At 37.4% G+C, this 16,376-nt stretch overlaps 1 protein-coding gene across 1 annotated transcript in view; it reads right to left on the reverse strand.

The window, feature by feature from the left end:
• Window positions 1–15,619, reverse strand: part of LOC130015005 (uncharacterized) — a 30,011-nt gene extending 14,392 nt beyond the window's left edge. The window contains exons 1-4 of the mRNA XM_056104333.1: window positions 15,239–15,619; window positions 15,089–15,168; window positions 320–638; window positions 38–286 (exon numbers count right to left, since the gene is read on the reverse strand). Coding sequence (XP_055960308.1) covers window positions 38–286; window positions 320–638; window positions 15,089–15,168; window positions 15,239–15,619 — 1,029 coding nt within the window. The remainder of the gene's footprint in view (window positions 1–37; window positions 287–319; window positions 639–15,088; window positions 15,169–15,238) is intronic.
• Between the last annotated feature and the right edge of the window lie 757 nt (window positions 15,620–16,376).

Below are 16,376 nucleotides of genomic sequence, written 5' to 3' on the forward strand. Positions count from 1 at the left end.
GAATAATCTCCGCTCCCGAGAGTTTACGCTCTCCGACCTCCTCCCAACAGATAGGAGATCTACACTTGCGCCCGTACAAAGCCTCATACGGCGCCATCTCGATACTCGCGTGGTAACTGTTGTTATAAGAAAACTCAATCAACGGCAAATGAGTATCCCAGCTACCCTGAAAATCGAGAACACACATCCTGAGCATATCCTCCAACGTCTGAATAGTCCTCTCAGACTGACCGTCAGTCTGAGGGTGAAAAGCTGTACTGAAATCCAACCGAGAACCCAAGGATTCCTGTAACGCTTTCCAGAACCTCGAAGTAAACACAGAACCTCTGTCTGAAACAATAGAAACCGGTACACCATGCAGACTGACAATCCTGTCGATGTACAACTGAGCCAACCTCGAAGCGGTATACGAAACCTTAATCGGAAGGAAATGAGCTGACTTGGTCATACGGTCAACTATAACCCAAATGGAATCGTACCCCTGTCGAGTATGTGGCAAACCAACCACAAAATCCATAGCAATCCGCTCCCACTTCCACTCTGGAATAGGTAGTGGCTGCAGATAGCCAAAAGGTCTCTGATGCTCCAGCTTCACCTGCTGGCAAGTCAGGCACTTAGAAACATACTCAGCGACATCCTTCTTCATCCCGCTCCACCAGTAGGTACCTTTAAGATCATGGTACATCTTAGTAGAACCCGGATGAACACTATAAGCAGACTTGTGCGCTTCTTCCAGAATCTGGTCTCTCAAACCATCTGAATCCGGAACACACAATCTCGAACCATGTCTCAGAACTCCATCCACAAAAGTAAACTCAGAATTCCCATCCTGCTGAACCTCCTCAATAATCCGTTTCAACTGTGGATCCTCAGCTTGTAAAGCTTTGATCCGATCAATCAAAACAGGTTGCACTTGTAACTGTGCTAACAAACAACCAGCCTGAGAAATCTGTAAACCATAGCCCGAAACTATCAAACTGTGCCACTCTCTAACCATGGGTCTACGCCCAATCTCATAAATATGAGCCAAGCTGCCCGAAGACTTGCGACTCAACGCATCGGCTACCACATTAGCCTTACCAGGATGGTATTGAATGGTACAGTCGTAGTCTTTCAGCAACTCTAGCCACCTCCTCTGCCTCAAGTTCAATTCTCTCTGATCAAAGATATATTTCAGACTCTTATGATCAGTGAAAATCTCACAAGTAGCACCATACAAATAATGCCTCCAGATTTTCAGCGCAAAAACCACAGCTGCCAACTCTAAATCATGAGTAGGGTAATTCACCTCATGCTTCTTCAACTGTCTGGAAGCATAGGCAATCACCTGTCCATGTTGCATCAGAACGCAACCCAAACCAATCCGAGACGCATCACAATACACTGTGAACCCATCAATGCCAGAAGGCAATGCCAAAACCGGAGCTGTAGTCAAAATCTCTTTGAGCTTCTCAAAGCTCGCCTCGCACTTGTCAGTCCACTCAAACTTGACACCCTTCTGTGTCAGTTTAGTCAAAGGTGCAGATATTCTGGAGAAATCTTGCACGAACCGACGATAGTAGCCAGCTAAACCCAGAAAACTTCTAATCTCGGTAACTGACCTTGGCCTTTGCCAATCCATGACCGCCTCAATCTTCTTCGGATCAACCTTGATCCCATCTTTCGACACCACGTGTCCTAGAAAGGTAACCTGATCCAACCAGAACTCACATTTTGAGAACTTAGCATACAACTGATGCTCACGCAACGTCTGTAGTATAGTCCTCAAATGGTAAGCATGCTCCTCCTCACTCAGAGAATAGATCAAAATTTCATCAATGAAGACGATAACAAATTGATCCAAAAACGGCTTGAACACTCTGTTCATCATATCCATAAACGCTGCTGGTGCGTTCGTCAGACCAAAGGACATAACCAGAAACTCAAAATGTCCATAATGAGTCCGAAAAGCAGTCTTAGGCACATCTGCATCACGGATCCGTAGCTGATGATACCCAGACCTCAAATCAATCTTGGAAAAACACTTCGCACCCTGCAACTGGTCAAACAGATCATCGATGCGAGGAAGAGGATATCTGTTCTTGACAGTAGCCTTATTCAACTGTCTGTAGTCGATACACAGCCGAAAGGAACCGTCTTTCTTCTTTACAAACAGAACTGGAGCACCCCACGGAGAAGTACTCGGTCTGATGAACCCGCTATCCAACAACTCTTGTAACTGGTCCTTCAACTCCTTCAGCTCTGCATGAGCCATCCGATACGGCGGTATCGAAATCGGAGCTGTACCAGAAACCACATCAATGCAAAACTCAATATCACGATCAGGTGGTAATCCAGGCAATTCCTCTGGAAACACATCAGTGAACTCATTCACTATCGGAACACTATGCATATCACCACTACTAGTCTCCAAATCACGAACCACAGCAAGAAAACCCTGGCAACCCTTGCCTAACATCCGCTTCGCCTTGATGGCGGAAATCAGATTCTTAGGTGTCTCTGCCTTTTCTCCCTGAAAGGAAAAAGGTAGATCACCTGGAATCCTGAACTCGACTGACTTCCCTCGACAGTCAATAGAAGCATAATGGCGTGACAACCAGTCCATCCCCAAGATAACATCAAAAGAAAGAACGTCAAGTACAATCAAATCAGTACATAATTCTCTACCCTGAATAACCACTGGACACGAAGGATAAACAACGTCCACTACTACACCTTCAGACATAGGTGTAGACACAGCTAGAGGTTAACTCAAAACAGATGGTGCCATACCCAATTTCCCAGCAAAACATGTAGATACAAACGAATGGGTTGCACCCGCATCAAATAACACTAAAGCATCTATAAAAGAAATCGGAATGGTACCTTGCACCACCGCATTTGATGCACGCGCATCCTGAGGAGTAAGTGCGAACACTCTGGCCTGACCCTGCGGCTGCTGCTGCGAACTCTGTCCGGTACCATAACCGTTGGAACCTCTACCGCCGTTACCACGGCCACCAAAACCTCTGCCACCAGAACCACGGCCCCGCTGGCCACCAAAAGATGCTGCAGGTTGAGAGTACCCTACAGACTGTGTAAACGCAGGTCTCTGCTGCTGATAAGATGACTGCGCCACACTGGAGTTAGACATCTGCTGCCCAGATGTCGGACACTCCCTAGAAAAATGACCCGGCTGGCCACAAGTGAAACAACCTCCAGGAGCTAACTGGCACTGACCATAATGCCTACGTCTGCAATTCTGGCAGAACGGAATGTTCGATCCACCACTGTACCCGCGTCCTGAACCACGGTTACTCCCACCGCTGCTAGAGCTGTACGGAGTACTCCTAGCACTATGCCTCCCTTTGTTGTGAGTCCGTCGACTCCCCCTGTTGGCCTGAGAAGAGCCACTGTAGAAATTCCCACTACTATGCTGCACTGGGGCCTGTTGCCCCCCACTAGGAAGATCACTCTTTCCCTTTTGATTTTGGAAAGGGTCAGAGATAGTTCCAAACTGAACCATCGAATTCTCCATCCGTCGCGCACTATCCACTAACTGGGCAAACTCCATGTTTGTCCCTATCAGCAAAGGGAGAAACTCCGAGCCTAAACCCCTAACATAACGGTCGTTCACTCGCTCTTGATCACCCTGTAGATCTGTAGCAAACCGCCCCAAACGTACAAACTCAGTAGTGTAGTCTGTCACTGATCTATCCCCCTTCTTCAAATTTAGCAGCTTTTCTCTGAAACTCTCAGTAACAGAGAAGGGTAGATAGTAACCTCTGAACCTGATCACAAAACCAGCCCAAGACAAGGTATCCATAACTGGTCTGATGTTATCGCGATACCAGTCCTTAGCTGGACCCTTCAGCGACATCTCCACAAGCATCATTAATTGACGATCAGAAGCTTGAATCCTCTGACTGTTGTACTCAAATTCCTCCAAAAAGTCAAGAGCATCCCCAGTACTATCAAAAGAAGTCGGATTCAACTTCAAGTAGGTCATCACCAACTCTCTGTCTGTTGGAATATGACCGACAACAGCAAGTCCACCAATACCAGCTACAGCACCAACCTGAGGTTGCTGTTGCTGCGTTAACTGACCCAGTATATTACACTGATTCTGCAGTAGAGCCTGATTGTTCTGCATCTCGACGACGCCAGCCAAGAAGGTAGTGAAGTCGAACGCTTGCATATTTGGTGCTTGTTGCACCTCTGGTGCCTGCTGCACATTCGGTGCCTGAACACCTGCTGCACCGCGTCCTCTAGCTCCACCTCTACCAGCACCAGCTCCTCTGCCTCTACCAGCACCTCTACCTCTGCCAGCACCTCCACCTCGACCCCGTCCAGCATTAGCCTGAACTGGTGGTACGTTCTGATCGACTTCCATGGAAATCGCATCATCAGCCACAGCTTCTTGCTCTGCCGCAGCACGAGCACGAGTACGAATAGCGTTGTTCATATCCTAAGGATTGAACAAGAACAATTTAAATACACAGATATTTCATACCCAAGTATGAACAAAACAAGCAACATATAGGATTCCCCAAGAAATCAACAGCAAAAACTATTCACCCAAGTGAAATAAAATTAACATTTAACGGCATCAAATCAACATACAATGACTGACTCGACGCAATCCTATTGGTGTAGGCAGAATGTTTTTAAAATCAAAAGATGACGTTTTTAAAGACATGACAGAATCCTATATCCGCAGTAGTTCCTAAGACACAACCATACTTAACAGAGTAAACACATAGCAAGCAATGGCCTTGGTTTGAAACCAAAGCTCTGATACCAAGTTTGTCACGACCCATTTTCATGAATCGCGACCGGCGCTAGGGTATGGGTAATGTAGTACCGAAACCCATAGCTAGCCTTTCATTTAACACATAAACACACAAACCTGCAGAAAACCAATGCTCGGGGGCAACCGAGACTTCAGCCTAAATCTAGCAGATATAATATACAACAATTAATATAACATGCTTATTCAATTCTGAGTCTAAAATAGTCATAACGTAAATACTCCGAAATAAATACATAACATGCCAGAGCAATATAACCAGTCAGACCAATCCGACAAACAACTGTAACAATAATAAAGACGTCTAGTCAACTACTGCGGTCTAAGAATAAAATAATTTGACAGTTTATCAAAATAAATGGAACCTCCGAGGAAAAGTAAATGCGGAGATCACCAGACTCTCTCAGATCATAACCCTGGGAAAAATTGGGAAAACAACGGGGTCAGATATACTGAGATGAGTTCATACCACTATTTACATTTATTAAGTGGAAAACCTTTAAAACGTTTAAAACATTTAATAACGATATTACAGATAATAGTTGGAACCCTAATCCACAATTCTAAATAATAATCATAATCCAATAGGTCTGGTCCCGAGAGCTGAGCTACACCGAGTTACCACTGACCACACTTATACCAGAGTCCCGAGAGCTGAGCTACACCGAGTTACTCTACCTGGTCCCGAGAGCTATGCTCACACCGAGTTACCACATTTCCATATATACCTTACCCAGATCAATACCGGTGCGCACGCAGTCCTAATGATGCCCATTAGGTAGCATGTTCCAACTAAGAGCCATAATATAAAAACAGTTCGAAATATACGTACAGTATATATATTTAATATTAAAATAACAATTTACTTAATAAAGCGGTAAATAGTAAATATAAACTCACTGCTTGCTAATCCGCGTGAAATACCGGCAAGCAACTAACTCTGGTTCGCCTCTGAAGCACGAACAATAGACGAGTCTAGACAAAATAAAATAATTATTTAAAACAGACCCTAACTCTAGAGAGTACTAGACACCACATAAGACTAGCACAATTAACACGTAGTAAATAAACAATCCAAAGTAACACAAATATATCCAAAAGGTAAATAAGCCCAATTAATATAAGTCTATTGAGTTCTCGCTTAAAATCCAATATATAAATATTATTTAATAACTTTAAATAATAAATAATTTCCAAATAGTGGGTTAGCCGAGTTATCACTAACTGCCAAGCTAACTTCACTTGTCGGATGACCCAAGTCTAATCCGACTCAAAACGTTTATCACATATAAACCCGAGTTTATATACATAAAACAATTTAACAAAATAAAATCCATTTAAAAAGCGGAACTCAATAACTTCAATTCTAAGTAACCCAAGTTACAAATCAAAACTTAGTCATTTTAAGTGAATAAAAGTTTTAGGGACTAAATTGTACTTTAGCCAATCAGGCACTAAACTGTACTTTTGCCAAAAAGATATTTAAAATCAATTTAATCCCTTTTGTTTATAATCAAAACCAAATACTAAGCTATTAATCAAAATCCACTTAAACAAGTTATAAATTAAGTTTAAGGGCTAAATTATAATTTAGCCAATTGTTTTACCAACTCGAAACATAACAAAATTACCCGAGTAATTATGTTAATTTAGATTATAAAAATATCGTTTACAAGTATCACTTATAAATTATAACGAAATCCAAGGTATTATCAAATCAATAGGTAAAGTTTAACTTAAGGAATTTATTTGATTTAGGCAAAACAATTGAGTGATCAAAGGAGTCTTTTCACCATCTTCCTCCTTTCAAAACAAAAGAAACCCGCCAACCTTAAACAACCAATTCACCATTTTTATGTTTCTGAAACTAAGTTCATTCATCAATCTTATCAAAACCAAAGCAACCTAATAGCCATAAATCAATCCAAATCAACATAACACAATTAGCCATTATATATATATATATATATATATATATATATAAAATAAATCATTCAGAAGATGACAGAAAAATGTAAATCCTTGGAGTCGTATTATTTATTGTATATAAATAATACGTACGTAATTGAGTTAAAGTGAATAATTATCCGTTTGGTTAAAAGAATAAGTTTGAAAGAGAAATGGTTTAAGTTAAAGAAATTAAGGACTAAAGTGGCTAATTAGCGAAACTATATATATATGAGAATAAAATGAATCAGATGATTTAGGATTAGGGTGGAAGCTTACAGAAGAAAGAAAAAGAAAGGAAAATGACGATCATTTTGATCCACCGACGTTTCGCCGTTTCTCGCGCGAATCGAGTAATTCTCGCGCTGATTGATAAAGGATTTGATTCTCTATCATCTCTAAGCTTCGAATCAAGGTAAGAGGTAAAGTTTTAGAGCTGAAATCGATGAATTAAGGGATGTATTGTATATTCACTTTACATTTAGATCGATTTCAGCGTAACTAGGTCGCTGGTGGTATTTTCGGAAAAAACTAAAATGCGGGTACTGTGTAAAAGGATGTTTTGTGCGTGTAGGGATGTCGGAGCGGCCTGGAAATGGATTCTAGGGCTGTGCGTATGCACAACATGGTGTGCAATAGCACACCAAGGTGTGCGAGCGCACACAAGGCTGTGGGAACGCACAGGGCCTTTTCTGCGCTCGCACAGCCAACAAATGTGCCTGCTTGGATATTTTCGCCCCGTTACGACCTACTTTCCAACATTAGGAGTGTCCGGCATTAAAAAGGAAACATGGACCCCGAAAATATGCAATTTGGATATCGAACATGTAGTGTACGATTAGGGTTTCGATGTATAAGGAACCTATGATTGGAAATCGATAAATAGGAAATATAACAAGTGTCTCGACAAAGTATAAGAAAACGATCAAAGGTAAAAGACGTACTTAGAATAAGATCGTGTTAACCTAAGTTTGTAACTTAGGGTTTCGGCGTGGAGTTTACGTTTATTAATTAAACGTATAAGTGTCTTGAATAGGTGATTGACGTACCGACGAGCTACCAGGCCGACGAGCTGGAATAGCTACGAGATCGAACGACGCATGGAACCTGCGTGATCGATTGATAACGTTGCGGTTTTTGGGTTAGCAATTCCGGTGAGTTGCATTTTACTTTCACGTATTATTTATAAAATCTAATTTCATATATGATAAGTATTCCTGTCAAATACATCGCCTTTATATGATTTGTTTGTATAGGATTTTATTATGTTTGATTTCTTTTATATATCAACCTTGTAGTGATGTTTATGGTCTATATGAGATATGAGATTGGTTTGTGTGAGTTGAATCGGATACATCGGTTTGCTTCGCTATCAATGTGAAGCATATAGGATACATCGGTTGGCTTCGCTATCGATATCAGTCATATAGGATACATCAGTTGGCTTCACTATCAATGTCAGGCATATAGGATACATCGGTTGGCTTCGCTATCGATGTCACGTGGATGAGGTTAAGTATGATAGTTGTGAAATGAAAAATCTTGAATTATATTTTGAATATGCGATGTTATAATTTTAATAATTACATTTAATAATTTGCAAAATACTGACCCCCTCACTCTGATGTTTTTCCGGTAGACAGTCGAATCAGACAAACCATCTTTGTTGTGCCATAAGTCGATTGACTTGCACAGAGTATGAGTTCCTAGAGCTGCATTAGTCGGTAGGTGTCAGTATAAGATTTGTGATTGATTTTAGACAGTTTACTTTGAATGTAAATTCTGATATAATATTTTAATATCTATAATTAATTTATCCAAAAGAGTTTTTTGAAAACATTTTATATATGATATTATGTTTTTATGTGCAAAATTGTTTAGTAGTTTTAGGCTTGCTACGGGTTTCGGAGCTACCGCTCCCATTCTCTAGCGACGGGCCCGGCTCAATAATTTGGGTCGTGATAGTTTACAAACGTTACAAAACAAATCAGAGCGTTTTGCCTTTTTAAAAATTTAAGCCGAACGTTTACAAACGTTATGAAACAAATCCAAACATTTCACCTTTTTAGCGATTGAAACCAAACGTTTACAAACGTTACGAAACAAATCAAAGCGTTTCAAACGTTTGAAATCCAAGCGTTTGGCTTCAATCGCTAAAAAAGTGAAACATTTTGTTTTGTTTCGTAACGTTTGTAAACGTTTGGCTTAAACAGCCAAAAATGTGAAATATTTGGATTTGTTTCGTAGCGTTTTTAACGTTTTGTTTTGTTCCGCAACGTTTGATTTAAATCGCTAAAAATGTGAAACGTTTAGATTTGTTTCATAACGTTGGTAAACGTTTGGCTTATATCGCTAATAATGGGAAATGTTTGAAACGTTTGGCTTAAATTGCTAAAAATGTAAGCCAAACATTTACAAACGTTACGAAACAAAATCAAACATTTCACCTTTTTAGAAATTTAAGCCAAACGTTTACAAACGTTAAGAAACAAAACCAAACGTTTCACCTTTATAGAGATTTAAGCCAAATGTTTATAAACGTTACGAAACAAATCCACATGTTTCACCTTTTTAGCGATTAAAGCTAAATGTTAATAAGCGTTACGAAACAAATCCACATGTTTCACCTTTTTTGCGATTTAAGCCAAACGTTTACAAACATTATAAAACAAAACCAAACATTTACAAACGTTACGAAACAAAATCAAACGTTTCACATTTTTAGCGATTTAAGCCAAACATTTACAAACGTGACGAAACAAATCCAAATGTTTCACCTATTTAGCGATTTACGCCAAAAGTTTACAATCGTTATGAAACAAAACAGAACGTTTAAAACGTTACAAAACAAATCCAAACGTTTCCCTTTTTTAGCAATTTAGGCCAAACGTTTATAAACTTTACGAAACAAATCCAAGCGTTTTACCTTTTTAGCAATTTAAACCAAACGTTTACAAACATTACGAAACAAAACCTAACGTTTAAAATGTTACGAAACAAATCCAATCGTTTCACCTTTTTTTAGCGATTTAAGCCAAACGTTTAGAAACGTTAAGAAACAACTCCAAGCATTTCACCTTTTTAGCAATTTAAGCCAAACGTTTACAAGTTTTGTGAAACAAATCCAAATGTTTCACCATTTTATCGATTGAAGCCAAACATTTAAAAATGTTATGAAACCAAACCAAATGTTTCCCCTTTTTAGCAATTTAAGCCAAACGTTTACAAACATTACGAAACAAATCCAAACGTTTCACCTTTTTAGCAATTTAAGCAAAACGTTTACAAACCTTTACAAACGTTACAAAACAAATCCAAATGTTTTACCTTTTTAGTGATTTAAGCTAAACGTTTACAATCGTTACAAAACAAATCGAAACGTTTCACCTTATTAGCGATTAAAGTAAAACATTTACAAACGTTTCGAAACAAAACCAAAGGTTTAAAACGTTACGTTTTTTAGAAATTTAAGCCAAATGTTTAAAAACATTACAAAACGAATTCAAGCGTTTCACCTTTTTAGGAATTTAAGCCACGTTTACAAACGTTATGAAACAAATCTAAACGTTTCACCTTTTTAGCGATTGAAGCCAAATGTTAACGAACGTTACGAAACAAAACCAAGGGTTTATAAACGTTACGAAACAAATCCAAACATTTCACCTTTTTAGAGATTGAAGCCAAACGTTTATGAACGTTACGAAACAAAACAAAACCTTTACAAACATAACGAAACAAATTCAAACCTTTCCCCAATATAGCGATTTAAGCCGAACGATTAAAACGTTACAAAACAAATCCAAGCGTTTCCCGTTTTTAGCAATTTAAGCCAAATGTTTACAAACGTTGCGAAGCAAAACCAAACGTTTCACCTTTTTAGCGATTTAAGCTAAACGTTTACAAAAGTTACGAAACAAATTCAAACATTTCCCCATTTTAGCGATTTAAGCCAAACATTTACAAACACTACGAAACAAATCCAAGTGTTCATCTTTTTAGAAATTTAAGCTAAATGTTTACAAACACTACGAAACAAATCCATGTGTTCACCTTTTTAGCGATTTATGTCAAACGTTTCTGAACGTTCCGATACAATTCCAAACGTTTCACATTTTTAGCGATTTAAGCTAAACGTTTACAATCGTTAAGGAACAAAACCAAACGTTTCACATTTTTAGCGATTTAAGCCAAACGTTTACAAACGTTACGAAATAAATCCAAACATTTCCCATTTCAGCGATTTAACCCAAACTCTTATAAATGTTACGAAACAAATCCAAGCATTTCGCCATTTTAGCGATTAAAGCCAAACATTTACAAATGTTGCGAAACAAATCCAAGTGTTTCACCTTTTTAGCGATTTAAGCTAACCGTTTAAAAACGCTACGAAACAAATCCAAACGTTTCCCCATTTTAGCGATTTAAGCCAAACGTTTACAAACAAATCCAAACGTTTCACCTTTTTTGAGATTTACCTGAAACGTTTACAAATGTTACGAAATAAATCGAAACGTTTCTCCTTTTTAGCAATTTTAGCAAAACGTTTACAAACATTACGAAACAAATCCAAATGTTTCACTTTTTTAGCGATTCAATCCTAACGTTTACAAACGTTACGAAACAAATCCTAACATTTCCCCTTTTTAGCGATTTAAGTCAAACGTTTACAAACGCTACAAAACAAATCAAAATGTTTCACCTTTTTAGCAATTTAAGCCAAACGTTTACAAACGTTACGAAAAAAATCCAAACGTTTGACCTTTTTAACGATTTAAGCCAAACGTCTACAAACGTTACAAAACAAATCCAAGCGTTTCTCCTTTTTAGATATTTAAGCCGAACGTTTACAAACATTACGAAATAAATCCAAACGTTTCACATTTTTAGCGATTGAAGACAAACGTTTACAAGAGTTATTAAACAAATCCAAACGTTTCCACTTTTGAGCGATTTAAACCAAACGTTTAAAACATTACGAAACAAATCCAAGCGTTTCACCGTTTTAGCAATTTAAGCCGAACGTTAACAAACGCTATGAAACAAATCCAAATGTTTCGCCTTTTTAGCGATTGAAGCCAAATGTTTACAACTGTTACGAAACAAATATAATTGTTTAACCTTTTTAGCAATTTAAGCCAAACGTTTACAAAATTACGAAATAAAACAAAACGTTTATAAACGTTTGGCCTAAATCGCTAAAATGGGGAAACGTATGGATTTGTTTCGTAATGTTTGTAAAGGTTTGGCTTAAATTCCTAAAAAGGTGAAATATTTGGTTTTGTTTCGTAACGTTTGTAAACGTTTGGCATAAATTGCTAAAAAGGTGAAACACTTTGATTTGTTTCGTAACCTTTGTAAACGTTTGGCTTAAATGGCTAAAATGGGGAAACATTTGGATTTGTTTCATAACATGTGTATATGTTTGGCTTAAATCGCTAAAAATGGGAAACGTTTGGATTTTTTTCGTAACATTTTAAGCGTTTGGTTTTATTTTGTAACGTTTACAAACAATACGAAACAAAGCCAAACGTTTCCCCTTTTTAGCAATTTAAGCCAAACGTTTACAAACGTTATGAAATAAAATCAAACGTTTCACCTTTTTAGCGATTTAAGCCAAATGTTAACAAACGTTACGAAACAAATCCGAACGTTTCACCTTTTTAGCGATTTAAGCCAAACATTTACAAACGTTACAAAACAAAACCAAATGTTTACAAACGTTACGTAACAAAACCAAACGTTTCACCTTTTTAGCGACATAAGCCAAACGTTTATAAACGTTACGAAAGAAATCCAAACGTTTCAGCTTTCTAGCGATTTAAGCCAAACCTTTACAAACGTAACGAAACAAAACCAAACGTTTAATACGTTACAAAATAAATCCAAACGTTTCACCTTTTTAGCAATTTAAGCCAAACGTTTACAAACGTTAAGAAACAAATACAAACGTTTCGCCTTTTCAGCAATTTAAGCCAAAAGTTTACAAACGTTACGAAATAAATACAAACATTTCATCTTTTTAGAAATGTAAGCCAAACGTTTACAAACGTTATGAAACAAATCCAAGTGTTTTACCTTTTTGGCAATTTCAGACAAACGTTTACAAACGTTACGAAATAAAACCTAACGTTTAAAACGTTACGAAACAAATCCAAAAGTTTAACTTTTTATAGCGATTTAAGCCAAATGTTTACAAACATTACGAAACAAATCCAAGAGTTTCACCTTTTTAGCAATTTAAGCCAAATGTTTACAAACATTACGAAACAAATCCAAATATTTCACCTTTTTATCGATTGAAGTACAGACGTTATAAAACAAAACCAAATGTTTCACCTTTTTAGCAATATAAGCCAAACGTTTAGAAACATTACGAAACAAATCCAAACGTTTTACCTTTTTAGCAATTTAAGCCAAACGTTTAATAACGTTACAAAACAAATCCAAACGTTTCATCTTTTTTGCGATTTAAGCCAAAAATTTACAGACGTTACGAAACAAATAAAAAAAATTCACCTTTTTAGCGATTGAAGTCAAACGTTTAAAACTTTAGGAAACAAATCCAAACGTTTCACTTTTTTAGCGATTTAAGCCAAACGTTTACAAACGTTGTGGAAAAAATCCAAGCGTTTCACCTTTTTAGCAATTTAAGCCAAACGTTTACAAACGTTACGAAACAAATCCAAACGTTTCCCCTTTTTAGCGATTGAAGCCAAACGTTTGCAAACATTACGAAACAAAACCAAATGTTTATAAACGTTACGAAGCAAATCCAAACGTTTCACCTTTTTAGCGATTTAAGCCAAATGTTTCCTAACGGTTCGAAACAAACCAAACATTTCACATTTTTAGTGCTATAAGCCAAACGTTTATAAATGTTATGAAACAAAACCAAACATTTCTCCTTTTTAGTGATTTAAGCCAAACGTTTGTAAACGTTACGAAACAAATACAAACGTTTCACCTTTTTAGCGAGTTAAGCCAAACTTTTACAAACCTTACAGAACGAAGCCAAACATTCCATATTTTTAGCGATTTTTTCCAAAAGTTTACAAACGTTACGAAACAAATCCAAATGTAACCGTGATAAAATAAATGACATGAATTGACCAGGCTCGACCTAGAATGAGTTCGATTTAACCGTGATATAATAAATGACCTGACTTGACCAGGCTAGACCTAAGATGGGTTCGATTTAACTGTGATAAATGACCTGGCTTGACCAGGCTCGACCTAAAATGAGTTTGATTTAACTGAAATATATAAATGACCTGAATTGACCAGGCTCGACCTAAAATGGGTTCGATTTAACTGAATAAAATAAATATTTCATGCGATGGTTCTCAAACATTGTGATGTATGATTTTTCTCCCATAAAATGAGATTTGTAATTCTCATATGCATGTGCAACATGAAAGGACGACAAGACTTATGTAAAAATATCAAATCATATTTTTTTTCTAAATTGCTTTAAAATGGTGCTCTCAAATATTTCATCTATGGAAAACAGATAGCTCACCACTTTCAGAAAGATAAAATAATTCCCAAGGGTTAGTGTTTTTAGGTGTATTTTATTTACTTTTATCTAGTTTTTTTTGTGTAAAAGGGCTTTCATGTTTGTAGGTTTTCGGCTATAAAATGTTTATAGAAAGTGGGTGTTATGTGGAGAGTCTTATCCGATATTCAGAATAAGTGATGAAGTTTTGATATGCTTAGAAAGTATAATGCTCCCGTACCATGAAGAAATTTTAGATCAATATCCAAATATGGTAATGTGGCCCCATTTATAGTCGGGTAGAGTGTCTTTGACATTTGATTTAATTTTCAACAATTGAAGGGTGACTCCATTTTATGGGAAGTTCTTAAATATTTTTCCCCCATATTATAAAAAGGTCTCAAAATTTATTGAAATTCTGTATGTATTGTGTTGAAAAAAAGAATGTGACGCATTTAAGCCAAGAAACCAATAGCAGTAATTTGCAAGTGAGCAAGTTTTTTTATTAGTACGCTTTGATTGTTGCTGGAGCCGCTTTTGTAAATTTTCGACTCCGCGAGATTTGCTCTAATTTTTGCCCGAGCCGTCCTTTACGGATTTTCAACTTGGCGAGCTCTTTTTTTTTAACTCATTCCAAAGGTGCCAGTTATTTTAATAGCTGACGCTCATTATTTTCAAGCAATAATCAAATTATAATAAAATACATTTCGAAAGATATGTCATTCATATGGTAAAAACTAAAGAATGCCTATTACCAATAGTTTTTCATGTTTGTAGGGGAATGAAACAAAGGTTTATTTTTTTAAAAGTTGGTTCGACTTGAACTCAAGAATTTGTGTTCTCAAGCGCCTACGTACCTGCAAGGCAGGATCAAAGTCCACGTAGTTCGTACAATGATTTTATTTTTGGTTAAGAAGATACAACGATTTTGTAAATACTATAGATGAATACATAAAAGTTTATATTAAAAACGGCTGGACTGGTTCTCAAGCATAGTATCTTTTGACCACATCAGCATTAATAGGACTGGGGAACTCTTCTCCGTCCATAGTAGTCAGGATTAAAAATCCGCCTGAAAATGCGTTTTTCACCACAAATGGACCTTCATACCTTGGTGCCCATTTACCTCTATAATCTGTATGTCTGGGAGAGTACTTCCTTAAAACCAAATCCCCTTCTTGAAATTCTCTAGGTCCCATTTTCTTAGCATGAGCCTTTATCATCCTCTTCTGATATAATTGGCCATGGCATAAATCAGCTAATCTTTTTTCTTCGATGAGATTTAGCTGATCATAACGAGCCTTCACCCACTCCGTATCATCCAGTTGGGCGTCCACTACGATCCTTAATGAAGGAATCTCAACTTCAATTGGAAGGACTGTCTGCATTCCATATACTAAAAAGTATGGTGTAGCTCCTGTGGAGGTTCTTACAGAAGTTCAATACCCATATAATGCATAAGGGAGCATGTCATGCCAATCTCGATAGGTTTCCACCATCTTTTGAATGATATTTTTGAGATTTTTATTTGCCGCTTCGACTATGCAGTTCATTTTCGGCCGGTATGGGGACGAATTATGATGAATAATCTTAAACTTTGCGCATAACTCAGTCACGGCCTTATTATTGAAATTTTTACCATTATCGGTGATCAATCTTTCTGGTAGCCCATATTAGCATATGATGCACCGTTCCAAGAATTTTATCACCACTCTGGTTGTAACGTTGGCAAATGATGCGGCTTCTACCCATTTTGTGAAGTAGTCTATGGCTACCAATATGAAGCTGTGTCCGTTAGATGCTTTTGGTTCTATAGGGCCTATGACATCCATTCCCCACATTGCAAATGGCTAGGGTGAAGCCATAACATGTAGTGAGGAAGGTGAAACATGTATCTGGTCGGCGTATAATTGACACTTATGGCATTTTCTAACAAAATCGATGCAATCGCTCTCGATTTATGCCAGAAATATCTTACAGAACAAATCCAAACGTGAGCCTGATTTAGCATTTTCATGAGCGCATTACGATGTGATTCTGATGATAGAATAAGTGTCAACAAAGATATCCGAGCTGGAGTTTTATTAAGCTGATGATCTTGAACTCACTTTGTCTAATTATTTTTAGAAACTCACAAGCCTCTTC

This window comes from Mercurialis annua, linkage group LG1-X (genome assembly GCF_937616625.2).
Source record: "Mercurialis annua linkage group LG1-X, ddMerAnnu1.2, whole genome shotgun sequence".
NCBI classification, from domain to species: domain Eukaryota; kingdom Viridiplantae; phylum Streptophyta; class Magnoliopsida; order Malpighiales; family Euphorbiaceae; genus Mercurialis; species Mercurialis annua.